The sequence below is a fragment of the Peromyscus leucopus genome, chromosome 1 (genome assembly GCF_004664715.2).
Source record: "Peromyscus leucopus breed LL Stock chromosome 1, UCI_PerLeu_2.1, whole genome shotgun sequence".
Lineage (NCBI taxonomy): Eukaryota > Metazoa > Chordata > Mammalia > Rodentia > Cricetidae > Peromyscus > Peromyscus leucopus.
In genome coordinates, this window is record NC_051063.1 from 53,319,611 (window position 1) to 53,341,581 (window position 21,971).

The 21,971-nt window shown below is 42.0% G+C and overlaps 1 protein-coding gene and 1 long non-coding RNA gene across 2 annotated transcripts in view; one reads left to right on the forward strand and one right to left on the reverse strand.

Moving 5' to 3' along the window:
• Window positions 1-21,971, forward strand: part of LOC114708153 (Golgi-specific brefeldin A-resistance guanine nucleotide exchange factor 1-like) — a 139,241-nt gene that overhangs the window by 84,275 nt on the left and 32,995 nt on the right. Inside the window, 1 exon segment of the mRNA XM_037202355.1 lies at window positions 18,061-18,192. Coding sequence (XP_037058250.1) covers window positions 18,061-18,192 — 132 coding nt within the window.
• Window positions 7,418-9,062, reverse strand: LOC119088304. Its single transcript, XR_005091925.1, has 2 exons — window positions 8,668-9,062; window positions 7,418-7,801 (listed from the first exon to the last, which is right to left on the reverse strand). It is a non-coding gene; the product is annotated as an uncharacterized LOC119088304 (long non-coding RNA).

Consider the following 21,971-nt stretch of genomic DNA (forward strand, 5'->3'; position numbering starts at 1 on the left):
TATCAGTAGTTCATTCTTTTTTTTTACTGCTAAGTAGTAGTTCCTTGTGTGTATGTACCATAGTTTATCTACCTACTGGCTGAAGGACACTTGGGTTCTCCAGTTTACTACTAGAATTGCTATGAACATTTGATAACAAGGTCTTGCAATGTAGACCAGCCTAGCTTGGATGGAACCTGAGAGCCTCCTGCCTTAGCACTCTGACTGCTGAGATTACAGACTTGCTTTGCCGTGCCTGGCTTGATTATTTGTTGTTGTTGTTGTTGTTGTTTAAAATAGGGTCTCGCCGGGCGGTGGTGGCGCACGCCTTTAATCCCAGCACTCGGGAGGCAGAGCCAGGTGGATCTCTGTGAGTTCGAGGCCAACCTGGTCTACAAAGCAAGTTCCAGGAAAGGCGCAAAGCTACACAGAGAAACCCTGTCTCAAAAAACCAAAAAAAAAAAAAAAAAAAAATAGGGTCTCCTGTAACTCAGACTGGCTTCAGACTCACTATTTAGCCAGAGATTAAATTGAATATTTTAAATTTTATATGTATGGGTATTTTGCCTACGTGTATGTCTGTGCCGCATGTTCATGCAGTGTGCCCTTGGAGTACAGAATAGAGTGTTGGATCGATCCCCTGGGACTGGAGTTACATGTGGGGTGCTAGAAATGCAACTTAGGGCTTTTGGAAGAACATCCAATGAGTGCTCCTAACCACAGAGCCATCCCTCCAGCCCCAGTTACCTTGAACTTTTAATCTTCCTGCCTCTACCTCTTGAGTGAGTTGTTAGGATTACAAGTGTGCCAGTTGGAGAGATGGCTCAGTGGTTAAGAGCACTGGCTCCTTTTCCAGAGGACCCTGGTTCAATTCCCAGCACCCACATGGCAGTTCACAACTGTCTGTAACTCCAGTTCCGGAGGATCCAACACCCTCACACAGACATACATGCAAGCAAAACACCAGTGCATATAAAGTAAAAATAAGTAAATCATTAAAAAAAAAAAATTACAGGTATGCAACACCACACCTGGTTTGTGTGGTGATCAGGATCAAACCTAGGGCTTCATGCATGGTAGGCAATTATTCTGCCTGTAGTGATATATTGTGTACCCTAATAAATTTGCCTGGGGATCAGAGAAACAGAGCAGTCCACAGCCACCACCTATTACCTCACCAACTCCATGAATTCTCTGACTGAAATCCTCTGAGTCTTCACCTGAAAGGGTCTCAGCTGAACTTCTTTAGTTCCTGTTTCCTTACGCCTTGTATACCTTTCTCAACCCAGCCATGTTACTTCCTGGGATTAAAGGCGTGTGTGTGTGTGTGTGTGTGTGTGTGTGTGTGTGTGTGTGTGTGTGTGTGCTTCCCAGTACTGGGATTAAGGGTGTGTGCCACCACTGTCTGGCCTCTATGTCTAATCTAGTAGCTGGCTCTGTCCTCCGATCCCTAGGTTATATATGTATTTGTGTGTGATATATGTGTATATGTATGCATATACATGTGTGTGAGCACATGTGTATGGAGGCCAGAGGCTGAAATCAGATGAAGACGCCTGCTGAAGTTGCTCTCCATCTCAGATTTGTTAGGGCAGGTCTCATTGAAACCCAGAGTTTGCTGATTTGGCTAGGCTAACTAGCCGGCTTGCTCTAGGGATCACCTGTCATTAACTCCTGAGTATTGGGATTACAAGCATGCTTCTACACTTACCTGGCATTTATAGGAGGTGCTGAGATCTGAACTCATGTCCTCACCTTTGCATAGGAAGTATTTTACTGAGCCATCTCTTTATCCCTTATATTTGTCTGGTTTTGGTTTTGGTTTTCTGTTTGTTTTGAAACAGGGTCCTTTTTTTTGTTTGTTTTTTGTTTTTTGGTTTTTGAGACAGGGTTTCTCAGTGTGTCATGTTTGGTGCCTGTCCTGGATCTCGCTTTGTAGACCGGGCTGGCCTCTAACTCACAGAGGTCTGCCTGGCTCTGCCTCCCGAGTGCTGGGATTAAAGGCGTGCGCCACCACTGCCCTCGAGACAAGGTCTTATAATGTAGCCCCAGCAATACTGGAAGTCAGTATGTACACTAGGCTGGTCCTGAACTCACAGACATTTGTCTGCTTCTGCCTCCCAATGCTGGAATTAAAAATGAGTACCACTACATCCAGCTGTTTTATTATTTTTTTTACCAAGTTCAGTTTATGAATATTTATTTACCTTACAGATTCTGGAGTTTTTGTTTGTTTGGAGACAGGGTCTTATTAAGTAGCTCTGGCTAGCCAGTATGTAGACCAGCTGGCCTTGAATTCAGAAATTAAAGATGTGCTCCACCATGCCTGGCACAGATTATGTTTTGATTTACTATCTGAGTTCACTTGGCCTTTTCTCCTATGCTTTTTTCTTTTTCTGAAAGATTTATAGATTTTTTTTTCTGTATGATCTTTCAGTTGTTTGGAGACTTGTTATGTAGTTTAGGCTGGCCTCAACATCCCAGCTGCAGTTTCCCCTCCCTCCCTCCCTCCTCTCAATCCCTCCCCCCACCCTCCCTCTGCTCCCACCCCCTAATCCACTCCTCCTCCATTTCTCACCTTATAGCCCTGGCTGTCCTCCAGGTGCTAAGAGGAAAGGTGTGCATTACAAACCACAGTGGTGGTGGTGGTGGTGGTGCACGCCTTTAGTCCCAGCACTCAGGAGGCTGAGGCAGGGGGATCTCTGAGTTCTAGGCCAGCCTGGAACTTCCAAAGCAAATTCCATGACAGCCAGGGCTATTACACAGAGAAACCCTGTCTTGAAAAACCAAAAGAGAGAAAGATAAGAAAGAAAGAAAAGAAAGAGAGAGAGAGAAAGAAAGAAAGAAAGAAAGAAAGAAAGAAAAGAAAGAAGAAAGAAAGAAAGAAAGAAAGAAGAAAGAAAGAAAGAAAGAAAGAAAGAAAGAAAGAAAGAAAGGAAAAGAAAGGAAGGAAGGAAAGAAAAGAGAAAAACAGTGTGCAGTGCAACCCCTGGATCTGTGTGTGTGTGTACTTTGATTTGGAGTATTCATTGTTAGCATATGGAAACAAGATCCGTTTTTGTCTGTTGATCTTCTGCCCTGTCTCTAGGTTAAATTTGCTTCTTCTGAGAGACTTGTTTGTGAATTCTTTGGGGATATATATGTATATATAACTGTGCCAAAAAGATTTTATTTCTTTTTAATTTTTTTTTTTCCAAGACAGAGTTTCTCTGTGTAGCTCTGGCTGTCCTGGAACTCACTCTGTAGACCAGGCTGGCCTCAAACTCAGAGATTCACGTGCCTCTGCCCCCAGAGTGCTGGGATTAAAGGCCTGTGCCACTATGCCCAGGTTTGAATTTATATTTTATTTCCTTGTTGTACAGGCCAGTACTTCTAGGACTGTGACAGTGGACATCTTGCTCTGTTCTCATTTTAGTGAATGCATTCAATGTTTTACTCCAAAGTATAACATTAACTATCAGTTTTTTGTGTATGTTAATATGGGTGTGAGTGCATGTTATATTTTGTTAGATTACCCTCATCAGTTGACATAATCATGTATTTTTCTTCTTTAGGATGTTGATATGTTATAATGTTTTCCAGATATTGACTCAGCCTTGCATTCTCAGGATAACCACATTTAGTCTTGGCTTGTGTGTGTGTGTGTGTGTGTGTGTGTATGTGTGTGTGTGTGTGTGTGTATGTGTGTGTGTGTGTTGTTACAAGAATTAGCTGATCTACTTCTAAAATGAAAGTTCAGAGTGACATTGAAAGGTTTATTGAAGGCAAGAGTGACAAAATCATATCTGGGCATTCTAGAATCTCTGGATATCACTCTCAGGAAGAATGTGAATTCAATGAACAGATAAGGGATAAAGTAGTATCTGTCTTAAGATACCCACATTCGTCATCTGTTAAATGAGTTAATTAGACTCTATGGCTGCTAAGATACCTTCATTCCAGCATTTTATCCTATGGATTTTGGCTTCGTAGGAACTTAGCCAGTAGAAAAATAGAAGGGCTAGATTTTATTTTTTAAGTGAGCCCACCAGGAATCTTCACTGTCACTTTGACTTCATCACTCTTCCTAAGAAAAAGGAGAATCATTGGGCAGTGGTGGCATGCACCTTTAATCCCAGCACTTGAGAGGCAGAGGCAGGTAGATGGATCTCTGTGAGTTCAAGGCCAGCTTGGTCTACAGAGCAAGTTCCTGGTCAGCCAAGATGATTACACAGAGAAACCCTGTCTCAAAAAAAACCAAAAAGAAAAGAAAAAAGGAGAATCACAGTTTACTTTCCCAAAGGAACTTCTTTTTTAAGAGTTATTTATGTATATAGTGCTTTATCTGCATTTCACCTATATGCCAGAAGGGGGTACCAGATCCCATTATAGATGGTTGTGAGCCACCATGTGGTTGCTGGGACTCGAACTCAGGACCTCTGGAAGAGCGGCCAGTGCTCTTAACCTCTGAGCCATCTCTCTAACTCCCAGGAACTTCTTGACAGAAGTGAATGTTGAGCTCTAGATTCAGCTATGACTGCCAAAGCCACTGGAAAGGCTCTGGCAGAGGCACCTTCTGCCACTTCTGGTTGTACACAGCAGGGCATCCAGGGGGACTTTTTTGATTTCAAGGTTACATCTTTATACATGTGCAATTAACAGACAAACTAGAACTTCAAAAAGTAATCCCCGGGGCTGGAGAGATGGCTCAGAGGTTAAGAGCACTGACTGCTCTTCCAGAGGTCCTGAGTTCAATTCCCAGCAACCACATGGTGGCTCACAACCATCTGTAATGAGATCTGTAATGAGATCTGGTGCTCTCTTCTGGTCATACATGCTGTATACAAAATAAATAAATCTTAAAAAAAAAAAAAAAAAAAAGTAATCCCAGGGCGATGTTCAGATGAGCTTCTGAAATAGAGTTTCTCAAGTATCTGCTGAAAAGGCCAGTGGTTTGTCTTCATACCTTCTCTTCTTGTCAATGCATTGCACCTGCAGAGTTTCATAAAGCATAATAAAGTTAATTATGAGATAAAATTATATTAAAAAAACATAAACTTGGTTTAAGACAGGATCTCACTATGTAGTCCAAACTTCACAGTCCTGCCTCAGCTTCCTATGCACTGGGATTATAGACATAGACCATCATTCCCACCTTATGTGCTTATTATTAGCTAGGTGCTAATCTGTCAAATTGTACTTTCTCTCAATTTCTGTCTATCTCAATGTTTACCAAGCAATAGTTTGAAAACTATGTTGGTTTGCAGGTTACACTTAGACCAACAATATTCTAGAAAAAAATATATACTTTCAATGGACATTCCAGAAAATATTCCAAATCCTGGAATATTATAGCAAAAATAAGCCCTAAAATATTTTATAAGTGAGATAACTGAGATGATGTCATTTGTATAGTGACACAAAGCCAGTTAGTGTTGGAGCTAAGACTAGAAGTTAAGGGTACAAGGAAGTCAGAGTAGGACTTAGACCCTAGGTCTGTAACTTAGTAACTGTGTCAACTGCTTATTTTACTTCTCTAAGTGTCTAATTTTATCAAATGGATGAGTTAAAATAAGCCAGATGTGGTGGCACACACCTTTAATTCTAGTACTCAGAAGGCAGAAGCAGCTGGATCTCTCTGAATCAGAGGCCAGTCCAGTCTACATAGTCTTTTCCAAGCCACCCAAGGATACATAGTGAGATTGTCTAAAGAAAATATTTCAAATTCACTCTTCATGAGGCTGGAAAGATGGCTCAATGGTTAAGAGCACTTGCTGCTTTTTCTTTTTTCTTTTTTTTTTTTTTTTCCCCGAGACAGGGTTTCTCTTGTGTAGCTTTGTGCCATTCCTGGAACTCACTTGGTAGCCCAGGCTGGCCTCGAACTCACAGAGATCCGCCTGCCTCTGCCTCCCGAGTGCTGGGATTAAAGGCGTGCGCCACCACCGCCCGGGCTTTGCTGCTTTTTCAAAGTGTTGTGGGATATTTGTACACTGTGTGAAGATGTATTGCTGTGATTGGTGTAATAAAAAGCTGGATGACCAATAGCTAGGCAGGAGAGTATGGGCAGGACTTTCTGGCATTGACAGAACTCTGGGAGGAAGAAAGGTGGAGTCGCCAGCCAGACATAGAGGAAGCAGGATGGGCAGTACAGAGATGAGGTGATGAGCCAGGTGGGAAATGTAGATTAAAAAATATGGGTTATTTAAGTTATAACAACTAGTTAGGAACAAGCCTAAGCTAAGGCTGAGCTTTCATAACTCACAATAAGTCTCCATGTCATTATTTGAGGGCTGACAGTCCTAACAAGAAAGTACTGTTACACCAGAGGACTCAAGCTCAGTTCCTAGCACCCAGATTAGGAAGTTTAGAACCATCTGGAACTCCAGCTCCATGGGATCTGATGCCTTCTTCTGTCCACTGTGAGCATATATACATATATTCACAAATAAACAAAAATAAAAATAAGTATTTTTTAAATACACAAACAGATTTAGGAATGGTAGAAGGTCTACTCTTCAATTTTTTTATATTTACTTAAAACTTAAAAAATAAGCTATTTAGCAGTATAGAGAGGACATTGGACTAGGACTCTAGGGCTTAAAAAAAGCCCCTAAATAATATTATATTGTGCTTATTGTACACTTTATTTCCTGTTTTGTACCCTGTATATACACAAAATGGGAAAATGGGTACAAATCGCCTATCACAGGGCCTGGTACATAGTAGCATTTCTGATAAATGTTAGCTGGTGTTATTTACTTTTGATTAACTTTAATTCTATGTTTGTTTGTTGTTTTGTTGTATAGGGCTTTACTATGTAGTTCAGGCTGGCCTTGAACTCCATATCCTTCTGTTTCATCCAGAGACCTAGGATTTCAGACTCCTAGATTTTTATTGTATTTATTTATTTTTGGTTTTTTGAGACAGGATTTCTTTGTGTAACAGCCCTGGCTGTCCTGGAACTCACTTTGTAGACTAGACTGGCCTACCAATTTACAGAGCTTCACCTGCCTTTCTCTCCCAAGTACTGGGATTAAAGGTGCTCACCACCAGCCAGACTCCTAGATCTTAAAAAGAATATAAATTAAAGATAAATCCCAAGATAGCATATAACTGATGGCTGATACTTATGATGCATTTTGGGATAGCTGTATTAATTCCCATCAGTTGCAAGGTACACATAGATCAGAGAAAGAAGCTGAATTTTTTGTTTCTTTCTAGATCATGGAAGAGGACTGATTTCTCACCCCTTGGCAGGATTGTACTTAGTGTGAGTCTGTATCCAAAGTTTCCAGAGCTTTTCATGGCACCTTCTTGATTGGACTGTTCATGGCCTTTTTAGAGGAAAGAAAGATAATAAGAACAGCCACTGTTTAGTACCTTGTGCCATGCCACACCCAATACCTACTTTCCTTTTGTCTTCGTAATCTCCATTTTTGTGAATAAAAATGAAACTTCAAAAGGATAAGGAAATTTACTTTATAAAGCTAGTGAGTGTTGGAAACTGGAGTCAAACCCAGGTCCATCTGACTCCAAAGCCTCTTAGTCATTCCACTTTATTACCTCTTATGAAGCTCCAGCAGAAGTTTCTGGTGTTCTTCCTTGGCCTTGCTGAGGACTGGGTTTACTTGGATATTCTTTAGAGTCCTCCAGAAGAGAAGTGTCATGATGCTGCTCATAGTAGGCATACTGAATAATTTCATAACCAAGGCGACATGTGACAGCATAGAGGAGCGGCCAGAATTCCCACCCTGGAGAGCTGTCAGTCCTCAGGCACAAACAGTCCAGTAAACAAAAAGTGCAGACTAGGTAGAGGGTTCTCTGAAGGTGACTGACTCATGTTCTAGGAGTGGAGAAAACAGTTTTAGGATGGGAAATCTCACCCCTGCCGGTGAAAGGAGTTTTAGGGTCTTCCTAAAATCAATACAGGTTCGATTTCTGATTAGTCAGGGCCACAAATTGGAGAGGCTCAAAGGCCCCTTTAACCTAAGGCAGAAGGCATGGTGATATGGCTTTTTGGATATGGCTTGGTGATATTGTGCTTATACCTTGCTCAGCACTGGTGGACAGAAAGTTTGACTACCTTATTAGCACATTAAAACAGAGACGTCCCAAATTTCCTCAGTGTCAATCTGAGAATCTGCCAATGTCCCTCAAGTCTGTCTTCTCAAATGATGACCTGACTAAAGGGAGATGAACCCCGACACTGTTTTCTCCTGTCAGAGCTGCTCCTCTCCTCAGCAGTCTGTGTCAGAGCCTCCATGTGGCCTCAAGCACTGCCCTTAGACAAAAGAGGACTCTCCTAGCCTATGCTCCTAGTGGTGACTGTCCTCCCAGGGAGGGGTGCGCTCAGCTGCAGTAGCCTTTTCTCATTTGGCCAGCATTGGGCTGACACATTCCTGAGCCAAAATGCACACATAAGCTGCTTTCCCTGGTAGTGAAGCTCTTCACTCCTGAGTGACTCTTGTCAGGGGCAGTTGGGCATTCTCAATTGGATTACGCTGACAAGGAAAAAGGCCTGGGGTATATTATTTCAACACCATTTAGCTTCAGAAATGCCTGTCTCGACCCTTTTACCCTCAGAGTCTACTTCTCTCTTCTTGCTTTCTGTAGGGCCATCAGCTGCCCCCATCAGCTCTTCATTCTGTAAATACTGGCCTAGGTTTCTAGAGGCAGAATCAGTCACAAGACGGATCACATCCAACAAACCTGTAAATCACCCCATGATAAAAACAGAAGTCATTCATTTAACCCTCTTGACATTTCTATATCCAGAGGCACAGGGCAAAAGTATTTGAGTACAACTGCTTTTTGGTTTCTGTCTGTGCTGGCGCGTTCTATCTTAGGAGCTGTTAGGTCACCACATTCTACTTTTCTGACTATGGCTCGTCTACTCAAGATTCTATTTCTTGTGAAAGTCAGAGCTTGAGAACAGTCTACAAGTGGAATTTCTGAGGTGCTACAGTTTAGTAGGAAAGCACTTTGAAGGGTTTTTGGTCACCAGGGGACATAAAAGAGTAGTGGTCCAAGCCCAGTGTGGAGGGTGACACACACCTTTAATCCCAGTGCTTGGAAAGCAGAGGCAGGCGGATCTCTGGGAGTCCCAGGCTTGCCAGGGCTATGTAGTGAAACCCTATCTTAAAACAAAAAAAAAAAGAGTTGTGGTTTAAAGCTGGGCATGATGACACAGCAGGCACATGGCCCCTGGAGGCTGAAACAGCAGATTGCCATGAGATAAAGGCTAACAAGTACACCAACCAGGATGACATAACGAGAGCCTGTCTTTACATTTAAAATAAGGTGGCGGCAGTGGTGGTGCACACCTTTAATCCCAGCATTTGGGAGGCAGAGGCAAGCAGTTCTCTATGAATTTGAGGCCAACTTGGTCTGTATAGGGAGTTTCAGAACAGCCAGGACTACATAGAGCCTCTCTCAAAAAACACATATAAGGATTATTTTTTTATTAAATTAAAACTTTAAAAAAAGAATAATTTCTGGGCTAGAGAGATAGCTCAGTTGTTAAGAGCACTTGCTGCTCTTGCAAAGGACCCACATTCAGTTTATAGCATTCATAGGGTGACTCACAACTGTCTGTAATTCCACTTCCAGGGGATCCAATGCCCTCTTTCTGGCTTCTGTGGTGCACAGACATATATGCAGACAAATATACATGTAAAATAAAAAAAAAAAAAACACTCTTTTACCAAAAATACATTAAAGAAAGGCAAGTAGGGGCTGGGATGGAGCTCGGTTGGCGGAGTGCTTGCCTAGCATGCTTGAGGCCCTGGGTTCACTGCCCCCAGCACAGGAAAGTGGGTATGGTAATACATGCACATTTGTAATCCCAGTACCGGAAATAGACAGGAGAATCAGAAGTTCAAGGCCAGCCTGGGATACACAAGACCCTGTCTTTAAAAATAAAAGGAAAATTATTTATACTGGGTTCATGAGAAACCCTTTGGAGGGCCAGTGAGATAGTTCAGAGGATAAAGGTGCTTACCACCAAGCCTGAAGACCTGAGTTCGATCCCTGGAACCTGCATGGTAGAAGGAGAGAAGTGACTCCTGCAACCTGCCCTCAGAACTACACACACAAGCACAAAATAAATGAGTAAATTAATTTTTCAAATAAAAAATTTTTATTTGAAGATTTATGTGTATATGTATTTACCTGTGTGTAAATGCCACATGTGTGCAGGTACCCTCACAGAGACCAGAAGAAGATTCCCTGGAGCTGGAGTTTTATAAAGTAAAAATGAAAATATTTTAGAAAGTATTCACTTTTTAGGCTATCAATTAGCCCTTGAGTTTTGTTTTTAGACACTTTTGTTACTTTAGGAATTCTACTTTTTGTTTGTTGTTTTTTTTGGTGTTTTTGAGATGGGGTTTCTCTGTGTAGTTCTGTCTTGGAGTGCTGAGATTGAAGGTGTGTACCATCCCTGCCCAGCTTAGAATTCTACTTTTTAATTGATGGTTTTTTTTATAGATTGGTACTGGAATTGAAGCCAGGACCTTGCAGATACTGGGCACTGGGCTCCATCACCAGCCTTACTTATTCTTTATTGAGACAGGGTCTTTCTAAATTCCCCTGGCTGATCTTGAACTCTATGTGTAGCTCAAGCCGGCTTTGAACTTGTAATCCTCTTGCCTCAGCCTTTTAAGCAACTGGAATTACAGTCCTGAGCCACCACACCCACCTCCAATTTGGTGGATGTGAACGGAAAAAAAAATCTAACATACTCTTATTAAACACGAGTGATTCCTCAACTTACATACTTTGGGGTTAACATCCAAAAGTCTGAAGATTATAAGTCATAAATTTATATTTCCTTCCTGCCTGTAGTAATTTACAGACTATGTTCACAAGTCCCCAGCCTAAGTCAGAAATGACATAAAAACTCATCCTCCCTAGAGATCTGCCACAGAAAGTTTCAAGATACCCAGTAAAGAAAAGGGGCTCTTGTATGGACTCTCTAGCTGGACCACCTTGTCATTCCTTGGCCGTCTTTCTGTCCTCACAGCTGCACAGCTTTTCCTGTAGAGAGATTAGAGGGTATGCTTGTCCAGAAACATCTGACAGCAGCCCATGAAGCAGTAACAGACATTCTTGGTGAATCTCTGTGCCCAAGTACTTACTTTTACTGTTTCCTGCAGCTGAATAGGACTACCCTGTACTGCTTGAGATTACTTTTAGCCTCCACTTTAAAACAGATAAAACAAGTCCAAGCCCCTCCCCCTGCCTCAAGGCCATACGAGGTGTCCCATCACAGGTAGTGGGTTCCAAAAAGCCCCCTCATGCACCAGGGATGGATTCTGATTCTACCGCCAGGGGGCTCCCCAGCAGATCAAGCTACACAATTGTCTAGCCATGCAGGAGGCCTAGTCCAGTCTCATGAAGGGTTGGTGGGGGGAAGGCTGGGGGTGGGGTGAAAGGAGGGAAGAGGGGTATCTTTGATTGGTATGTAAAATGAATGAAAAAAAATTTCTTAATAAAAAAAAGGAAAAGAAAAAGATAAAACAAGAGGCTGAAGAGATGGCTTAGTGGTGAGGAGTACTTGTTTCTCTTGCAGAAGACCCAGGGTCAGTTTCCAGAACCCCCATAGTGGCTCACAACCATCAGAAATTCCAGTAAGAGATCTGATACCTTCTTGAGACCTCAGAGGGCTCCAGGCTCACACATGGTGCACAGACATACATGTAGGCAAAACACTCACACATTAAAAGGAAAAAAAAAATTAAAAAGATAAGACAAGTGCTTAAAGGTAGGGCACACAGGAAATATACTATCTGACAATACAATGCATGAGTCCTGGTTGGGACAGCAATGAAAGGCTGGCTCGCTATGGGCGTCCCTGCTAAATGACAAGGAAGCTTGCCACTAGAGCTGCTACCTATCAATTTATGCAAGTCTTGTTCCATTGTCTGGGACAACAACTTCAGTTGGCCTCTGACATCAGCAATAACTACATAAGTTATTAAACAACTTTCAAGATAGTAGCTGTGCTGTGTATCTGTAATCCCAGCTTAAGGGAGCTGAAACAGAAGGATCCATCGAGCCCAGAGTTTGAGACCAGCATGCGTGAGACAGATCATACTTAGATTGTTTTCTTCTCTCAATAACTCTAAGAAACAATACCACCATCTCCATTTTTCACTAAAAAGGAAATGAAGGCTCCCAGAGGTTGTGATACCTAAGGTCTACAATAAATGGAAAACATTGAGTTTGAACCCAGGTCTTGTTAACTCCAAAGCCAGGCTGCATAAACACTGCATTAAATTCTTAAAAAGTATACCAAGTGTGGCTGGAGCAATGTCTCAGAGGTTAAAATCACAGGCTGCTCCTCCAGAGGACCTGGGTTCAATTTCCAGCCACACACATGGCTGCTCATAACTGTCTATAACTCCAGTTCCAGGAGATTGACATCCTTACAAAGACATAAATGCAGGCAGTTGTGTGCTGCTGTATGGATGCTAGGAATTGAATCCCGGGCCTCTGAAAGAGCGGCCAGTACTCTTAACTTGCTGAGCCATCTCTCCAGCCCCAATACCAAATTATTTCTACAGGTTTACTAATTATGACTAAAATGGAAAATAAAATTTCGTGGCTTGACTGTCCTAGGATTTTAGTTTCTTCTGTTCCTCTCTTCCTACCCGGTGGCTATACACTGTTAGTTATTGGTTGGAGTACTGCCCTATGAATTAAGCCTTAGGTTTGTCCAGGTTCATTCCTAATCCAAGAGGGAGAACAAGGCCCCTTTAACAAGGCCAACAGGCTAAATGAGGCCCATAGGGACTGTCCTCAAACAGCAGCTTGAGGACAGACTGAGCCATCTCCCTCCCTGGAGCACAAGTGTGATGTATGAGCTTTTAACACTTAGTTCTTTTCCTCCTAGAGGGAACTAGTGAGCAATTTGTCTGTAACATACAGGCAAACCAAAACTGCTGTAGCCCTTCCTCTGCATGCACTATTGCCACCAAGCTCAGAATCAAGCAAGCAGTTTCAAAGCCCAGGAGAAATTAAAAACTTGTGTTGCTGTACTTTATAGCCTGCTGGCATACCCCAGCTTTATGCAGCCATTGTACTTGGAGCAGCTTTTTCAATCAAAATCACTCTTATCTAGTAAAAAGTTTCACTCTTCTATATCAGCAAGAAGAGAAGTTTATTATCGGTTACTACCTGTCAGCTATATACAGGGGACTTAAAGGGAACAAGAGGAAATGAAAAAGAAAATTCCAGATTGACATTATCAAAATCTGTAGTTAATGAGCCTGAGAGGTAAATAGCCAAAGCAGAGAAGGAGAAGGAGGAGGAAGAATCATTATTATTATTGTTATTATTATTAGTAGTAGTAGTAGTAGTAGTAGTAGTAGTAGTAGTAGTAGTATCAAGGCTGCTAACAACTGTTCCACATCCCTTAAGCATTGTAAAATTCCACTAACTCTCTTTTCTGAGCACAAACAGGGCGCACATATATACACAGCCAAAAATGGTTACTACAGCAGTGTGTCATGAGGTCTTAGTTATACTGGAGAGTCTTGACGGCTTCTGCTATCCTGATGCTAATGGGCTCAAGAACTTTGTGAAAAGGGGCACTTCCCATTTTACCTATGGGAAATACAAAGGCATCAAAACTGACCCATGAGATTGCACTGTCTGTGAGGAGTAGTAAAGATGGTTGGTGGGAGCAGTAGTCTTTTGAATAGTCACACCTTACTTTGAAAAGTACCCAGAGAAACTTCCAAGACAGCTGAACCTGAACAGACAGTCCTGAAAGGTTTGGGGAACAATGCCGCAAAACAAGGAACAAAAGCTAGGCCTGGCCAGCACAGGTTCCATCAACAGTGTCCATTGTCTGTCTCTCTTACCTTATGCCAACTCTGGGTAACACAAAGCTGTGGTTTTCTGGTAATGTGGCATTCTAGCCCAAAGTGCACTGTTAGTCTTTTTGACAGCTACATGTGATGGACAATGACTTTTAAAGAAAATTCTTGATGTTTGGGCCTAGAGAGGTGGCTCAGAGGAAAGAGCTCTCTTGAAGAGGACCCAGTTCAGTTTCCAGCACCCACATGGTGGTTCACAACCATCCCTAACTCCTAAGGGACCTAATACCCACTTCTTACCTCCACAGGCACTGAGCACAAACAGGGTGCACATATATACACAGACTAAACACTCATGCAATGAGCTCCAAAACATTTATTTAAAAGTATTTTTAGTTCCAGACTAGCCAAGACTGCTTAGTCTTTCTCAAAATAAATAAAGTGAACAGAGAGAAGAGTCAGATGAGGTTTCCTCTGCCTGTCAGTTCATTGGAAGTTGAAGGCTATCTAAGCTACTTAAGATCTTGTTTCAAGGAGGGAAAAAGCCTACGATTTGATAAAACGACTTTAAGTATCACTTAAGTATCACACCAAAACACAATCCATATAATAAATATTGATAAAGTGGGTTTTACTGGGTGGTGCACACCTTTAATCCCAGCACTTGGGAGGCAGAGGTAGGTGGATCTCTGTGAGTTCAAGGCCAGCCTGGTCTAGAGAGTGAGTTCTAAGATAGCTAGGGCTACACAGAGTAACCATGTCTCAAGACAAACAGACAAAAAACAAACAAACAAACAAACAAAAAACCAAAGCAACAACAAAAAGACAGATAGGGTTTCATCAAAAGTAAAGCTGAGCCGGGCGTTGGTGGCGCACGCCTTTAATCCCAGCACTCGGGAGGCAGAGCCAGGCGGATCGCTGTGAGTTCGAGGCCAGCCTGGACTACCAAGTGAGCTCCAGGAAAGGCGCAAAGCTACACAGAGAAACCCTGTCTTGAAAAACCAAAAAAAAAAAAAAAAAAAAAGTAAAGCTGAGTGTTGTAGCACACGTCTTTAATTCTCACAGTAGGGAGGCAGAGGCAAGCAGGTCTCTGAGTTTAAGGCCAGCCTGGTGTACACACATAGTTTCAAGACAGCCAGGGCTGTGTAGAGGGACCCTGTCTCAAAAGCAACAAGATGGAAATAAAACAAAAATTATTTCTGCTGTATAGACATGTAAAAGCCTGGAAAGGACCAAGCCTTAGACTGGGAGGACATCTGCACATAATTGTATCATCACTAAAGGCCTTAATTTTGGATAAGAAGTCTCTAAATCAGTGATTCTCAATCTTCCTAATGCTATGGTGACCCCAACCATAAAATTATTTTTGTTGCTACTTCATAACTATAATTTTGCTACTGTTATGAATCATAATGTAAATATCTGTGCTTTCAGATATTCTTAGACAACCCCTGTGAAAGGGCTGTTGGACTCCAAGGGGTTGAAAACCACTGCTCTAACTAGGCAGGTGGTAGTAAACTAGAGAACCCGATGTCCTTCAGCCAGTGAATGAATAAAGAAACTACGATACGTCCATGGAGGAGAGAATACTATTCAACAATAAATAGGGACAAATCACTGCATGCAAATAGCCTGGATAAATATTTCATGTGTACCAAAAATGAACATTTTTTAGATGACAGGCCAAGGTAAACACAAAGCATTTGTGTTCCTAAAATAGTAAGAGATGATTTTAAGGCTTTTTATGTGTGATCACCTGTGCATGTGGATGTGGAGGCCAGACCTCAGATGTCTTCCTCTGTGACTCTCTACCTTTGTTTTTTGAGACAGAGTATCTCACTGAATCTTCTCAGCTGAGCTGGCTGGCCAGCAAGCCCCTAGCTAGAGTTAGGACTTTTACAGAGGTGCTGGAGGTCTGAACTCAGGTCCTCAGGCCTGTGCAGCAAGCATTTGATCCTCACGGAGCCATTTCCCTAGCCTGACTATACACCTTGGAACGTGCTCTTAAAAAGTGTTCCATAATCCACTTTTCCTATGTCGTCTGTCTACCTTAATGCTTATTATTGCACACGTGGGTGCGTGCTGCACACACATTTCTCCTTAGTTTTTTTTTTTTAATGGAAGTTGTCATCTCTAGGTGGACCCGGTGGGGAATGGGAAGCAGGTTTTGTACAGCTGATGTGATCACTGTACAGACAGGCTTGGAAAATGCTACCCAATCTGCCAATTAATTAAAGCATTAATCTGGGAAGCAGCCGGCCCAGAAAATGTTTGCCCAGAGAGACAAAAGGTAGGAACTGAGTAGGGAGTGCCCTACATTTGCATGAAAATAAAGGTTCATAAGAACAAATACACACACACACACACACACACACACACACACACACACACACACACATACTTCTCTTTGTCTGTAAAAGTGCAATAGCCTTGATATATCCTAAAACTTTCTGGCCTCTTTAGGAAAACTAAAAGAACTAACTCTGAAAGCTGAAACCACAGAGTATAAAAAAGCAAATTCAACTCTCAGCAAAGTCAGGTAGTCCAGGACAGTGTGTCTTCTTGACCTGGGATGAAATCTGCTACAGTAGAAGTATATGCTGGCAATTAGGCAGGGCAGACATGTAGTTTGGGGAGCGTTAGAACCATGTAGACCAAACTCTGCTTATTGTGTGATTTGAAGCCTGTCACTGTTTTATTCAGACCTTATTTCTCTCAAAGACTGCTGTGCTCTTTCATCTCAGGACAGCTAGCTGCCGGACTCTCTGGGGAGGAAGGAAGCAAAGAATGCTTAGAGCCGTCTAAGATCACAGACCATCTCTGTAACTGGAGGCTGCTCAGCCTTTTGCTTATTTTAGGCTTCCTTTTCAGCATGGGACTATGAACTAGGTTTTTCTCTCACCCTGGAATTTCTTTAGTTAAACCTGTACTTGAGGTAAAGCTTACCTGTATATCACTAGAGAAGATGATGAAATGATCATGGGAAATTGACTCATGCTTTTTGGCTATATTAAATAAGTACTGTTTTTTTTTTTTTTTTTCTTTTTTCTTTTTGTTTGAGTTTTGAAACAGAGTAGCCTGCTACTCTCCCTGGCCTGGAACTTGCTATGTAGACCAGGCTTGCTTCAAATGTGTAGTGATTTTCCTATGTCTGCCTCTTGAAACCTGGGATTATAGGTAGGAATTGCCATGCCTGATGCCCAACTATTAATTTCTTTTTCTTTCTTTCTTTCTTTCTTTCTTTCTTTCTTTCTTTCTTTCTTTCTTTCTTTCTTTCTTTCTTTCTTTCTTTCTTTCTTTCTTTCACAGAGAGACAGGGTTTCTCTGTGTAGCTTTGACGCCTTTCCTAGAACTCACCCTATATCCCAGGCTGGCCTCGAACTCACCTAGATCCACCTGACTCTGCCTCCTGAGTGCTGGGATTAAAGGCGTGCGCCACCACTGCCCAGCTTTAATTTCTTGATTGGGATCAAGGGCTGGGAACGTAGTTTAGTGGAAGAATAGTTGCATAGCACATGCAGTGACCTGGACTCAATCTCCAGCAATAACAACACAACAGTAATGAAATAATAGCGAAAAGTCTGGTAGTCTGGGGTTGGAGAGATGGCTCAGCAGTTGAGAGCACTGGCTGCTTTTACAGAGGTCCTGAGTTCTATTCTCGGCACCACATCATGGCTCACAGCCATCTATAATGGGATCTGATGCCCTCTTCTGGCTTACATATAGATAGAACACTCATACACATAAAATAAATGAATAACTCTTTAAAAAAGAAAAAAAAAAAAACCTCTGATAGTCTATATATGACATAAAACTCCCTCTTTTTTTTTTTTTTTTTTTTTTCGAGACAGGGTTTCTCTGTGTAGCTTTGCGCCTTTCCTGGAACTCACTTGGTAGTCCAGGCTGGCCTTGAACTCACAGAGATCCGCCTGTCTCTGCCTCCGAGTGCTGGGATTAAAGGCGTGCACCACCACCACCACCACCACCACCACCACCACCACCACCACCGCCCGGCCTAAAACTCCCTCTTTTAATAATTTTACTATTAATTTTTTAAATGTGCTTTTTAAAAATTACTAATCTTTTAGAGCTATATACTAAAACTTTTACAAATAAAATGGTAGTGTCAGGAACTCAATTCAAGGTATTCTAGGGGGAGGAGGGTTGACCCAGCCAGGAAGACCTCTAGCTTCATCCAACAGACAAAACTGACCTTTTGCTAGGGTTAACTTTTATTAGTATCTTTTCATTTTTGATTTGTGTTTGTTCATTTTACTTGCAGAACTCTCAGAGATTGAGCCAAATGTATTCCTTCGTCCATTTCTGGAAGTTATTCGCTCTGAAGATACCACTGGTCCTATCACCGGCCTGGCACTCAGCTCTGTCAACAAGTTCCTGTCCTACGCACTCATAGGTAATCCCCAGGCTCTGTCGGACAATTCCAACACTCTGTTTCCTGCTTCTGTTCAGTTGCTTAGGCCTTAAACCACCTAGTGATACCAGCTGTCTCTTTCCTAGTAGAGGGATAGGCTTACTTACTATTCATCATGCTAATGGACTAGGTTGTACATGGAGGGAGAGAAGAGAGGAGATTGCCTGAGAGTCTAGTTTCTACCATCCTTTGTGAGAGTTAGGAGTATGGTGCCATTGTGCTTTGGTTTGCCTTTATTGAAGATTACTTTTATTTATTTGTATGATGGAGTAGGAACTGGGGACATGCACACGGAAAGGTGTTCACATGGAGCTTAGAGGACAATTAGTGGCCTAGGTTTTCTTCTTCCACTATATGGGTCCCAAGGATCAAACTCCAATTATTAGGCTTGGCAGCAAGTTCCTTTACCCCTGAGCCATCCCTCTGGCTCTGGTTTACCTTATTTTCCAAATATAATTTATGCTTATTGTAAGAAAACAAACCGTACTGGGACATCTGAAAGAAAAGCAAAGTACCTCTCCTCTGTCTTCGTGCTGAAGTCTCCTCTTTAGGAAGAGGTATTAATGACACGACTTGACTTTTTCTTCTTGATGTATATAAACATGAGCAAACCCTTCCCCCACATGCACACACCCATCTTAAGACAGGTCTTTCAGGTAGCCTGGAACTTGTAGCCTTCCTGCCTCAGCCTCTCAAGTACTGGATTTAGGCAGTATTATCTTTTTTTTTTTCTTTTTTAAAATTCATTTAGTCATTTTATGTGTATGTGTATGTACCTGAATGTATATATGGGTACCACATGCATGCATATGCCCACAGAGGCCAGAAAAGGTGTGAGATTCCCTTGAAACTGTAGTTACAGACATTTATAGCAGCCCAATCTAGATGCTGAGAACTGAACTTACGTCCTCTGGAAGAGCAGAGTGCTCATAACCGATGAGCCATCTCTCCAGCTTGATTATCCTTTTTTTGAAAAGGGTGGGTGAAAGGGGATTTGTGTTATGTATTTTCTGTATTTCACTTAATAGTGTTAACTTGATATATACAATATAATTATGTAGCTGATTTATTCTTTTCATTGTAGTAAAACATACATATATACATCTACATTATACACACACACACACACTCACACAGGCGCGCGCATGCGCGCGCATGTGCGCGCGCACACACGCGCGCACACACACACACATATGCACATATAAAATTTTCCCTTTTAACCTTTTTTTTTTTTTTTAAGACAGTCTCATTATGTAGAAAGGATGAATATGAACTTCAGGTCTTCCTGGCTTCACCTTCCCATACTGGGATGATAAGCCTGTGCCACCACACCTAGTTTTATGAAATGTTAGTATCAAACCAGTGACTTCATACATTCTAGACAAGCTCCCTACATCCCTAACCCTCTTTAATCAAATTTAAGTATATAATAATTTTAGTTACGACTACAGCATTGTGCAACTATTTCTACCATCTATTTGTCAAATCTTTTCATTGCCCAAACAGAAACTTTAACTATCAAATAATAACTCTCTATTTCTCCTTCTCATCCACCTCTGATATAATGGTGTCTTTAATATTAGCATTATTCCCTTTTTGAAACCATTATAAACAATGCTGAAATAAATATCCTTGTTTCTATGGCCTTATTTACCAATTTTATTTCTGTGTGAACTATTTCTGAACTTGGAGTTTCTGGTGTAAAGTTTGTATATCTCACATTTTTATAAGTGCTGCATTTTGTAGATTACTTCCCCAGCAGGCTACAGCATTTACATTCCCACCAGCAATGCTTGAGAGTTTCCGTTTCTTCTTGCTGTCTGCAGCTCTGAATATTACCAGTTTTCTTTTGTGTGTGTGTGCCACTTTGGTGGGCAAAAATCTGTATGTTGTCTTTATTTCATTGAGGTTGAACCTTTGAATTTCCTTTGTCTCTCTTTTGGATTTAACAGTTGGTATAAGCTCTTTGTATAGTAGGAATAACAATCCATTATCTATCATTGTATTATAAAGTTTTGCTCTCAGTCTAGACCTATTATTTCACCCAATCTACAGTAGATCTGTTTTTTTTTTTTTTTTCAATATCAGGACTTGAACCCAGGGCCTCACACTTACTAGGCAAACACCCCACTACTGAGTTATGTCCCCTTCAGTCAGTTTATGTAAGATGTACATTTTCGGGTTTTTTTTTTTCTTTCTTCTTTTTTTTCAGTTGGTGTTGTCACTCAGAATCCTAATTCTTTTCCCCTATTAAAAACCCATGGGAAACAGTTAGAAGCAAAACCTGTCATGGTGGAACACGCCTTTAATCCCAGCACTCAGGAGGCAGAGGCAGGAGGATCTCTGTGAGTTTGAGGTCAGCCTGGTCTGCAAAATGAGTTCTAGGACAGCCAGGGCGACACAGAGAAACCCTGTCTCGGAAAATAAACAAACAAATGAAAAGTGAGGAGCAAAGAAAACAGGTGGGCAGCTGTTTATGTTCCAAAGTGGAGACAAGGAAAGATGAGGCCCAGGTTCTAGCTAGCAAATGAATGACCTTTAAGTTCAGGGAGAGAAAACTCTATCTTTTCTAGAAAATTTGATTTGCTTAGCTGAAGCACTCAGGATCCTGAGCCGGAGTCTTGGGTGTCAGCCAGGTTCTGAGTAAATAAGGGCTCAACCTCTCCAGGCCCACTAGACTCGGCTTCCTGCTTTCCCTAAAAGAAACCAGGCCCAGTTGCCACAGCCTTGACCGGAGCACCACCTGCAGGTCGTGTCTCCAGCAGCTGCCCTTCTGAGTCTTTCCCTTTGATCTTTTCTCCTTCCTCTGTCCCTTTCTGGACTTGGCAAGCAGGCTGGTCATTGGAGACCGCAGGCCAGCTGGTCAATGAAGCTTCCTGTGGTGGGAAAGAGGAATGTTGGGAGGTGATGATTGCTGTAGGCATGAGAAAAGGAGCAGGAAGGGATGTACGAAAGCCAGAGAGCAGAAGCAACTCTGGCACCTCTCGGAAGCTGGCTCACAAGTGACTAGAAAGGAGGATGTTCTGGAGTCTTGAAGAGTACAAGGTCTACTAATTGAGCTTGTTAAGTCACCCTTTGTGTCTGCAACCTTCTAGCAGAACCCCCGCCCCCATTGCCCCTGAGTCCTACAGCCCAAGGCTTCTGAGATGATTTTCCATCCTGTTCTAAGGACTGGCCCTTAGTGTGGCCCCATGTATCTGTCGAGCCATGATTTGTACACTGGTTATCTAGCTTGCTGGCAGGCTCTACCTATGATTCTAAAGGACCTGTCACTATTACCTGCCTTTTTGGAAAATGGACTTTATACTTTGTTCAAGCTGAAGGAATAAGAATATAAAAAGATCAAAAGAATTTAAATCACTTTATCAAGAGATTAGTAGAAGAGAGGAAGAAACAGACTCCCAGGAGCTTTGAGATGTGACAAGACGGCTATTCACTGAACGCTGAGATGCCATTCAACACTATGAAAGACCTGGCTTTACTGTGACCCTGGAGGCCGAAGTAACAACTTTCAGTGAGTTGTGAGAGAAGCTTTAAGCAAGAACCATAAAGAATGGAATTTTCAGCCAAGTGGTGGTGGCACACACCTTTAATCCCAGCACTCAGGAAGAGAGTCAGTCAAATCCCTCTCTATGAGTTCAAGGCCAGCCTGGTCTTCAAAGCAGTTTCCAGGACAGCCATCTCTGTAATGTAGAGAAACCCTATTTTGAAAAAACAAACCAACGAAAAGAATGGAATGTTCTGTCCTAATTGAAAGAGAC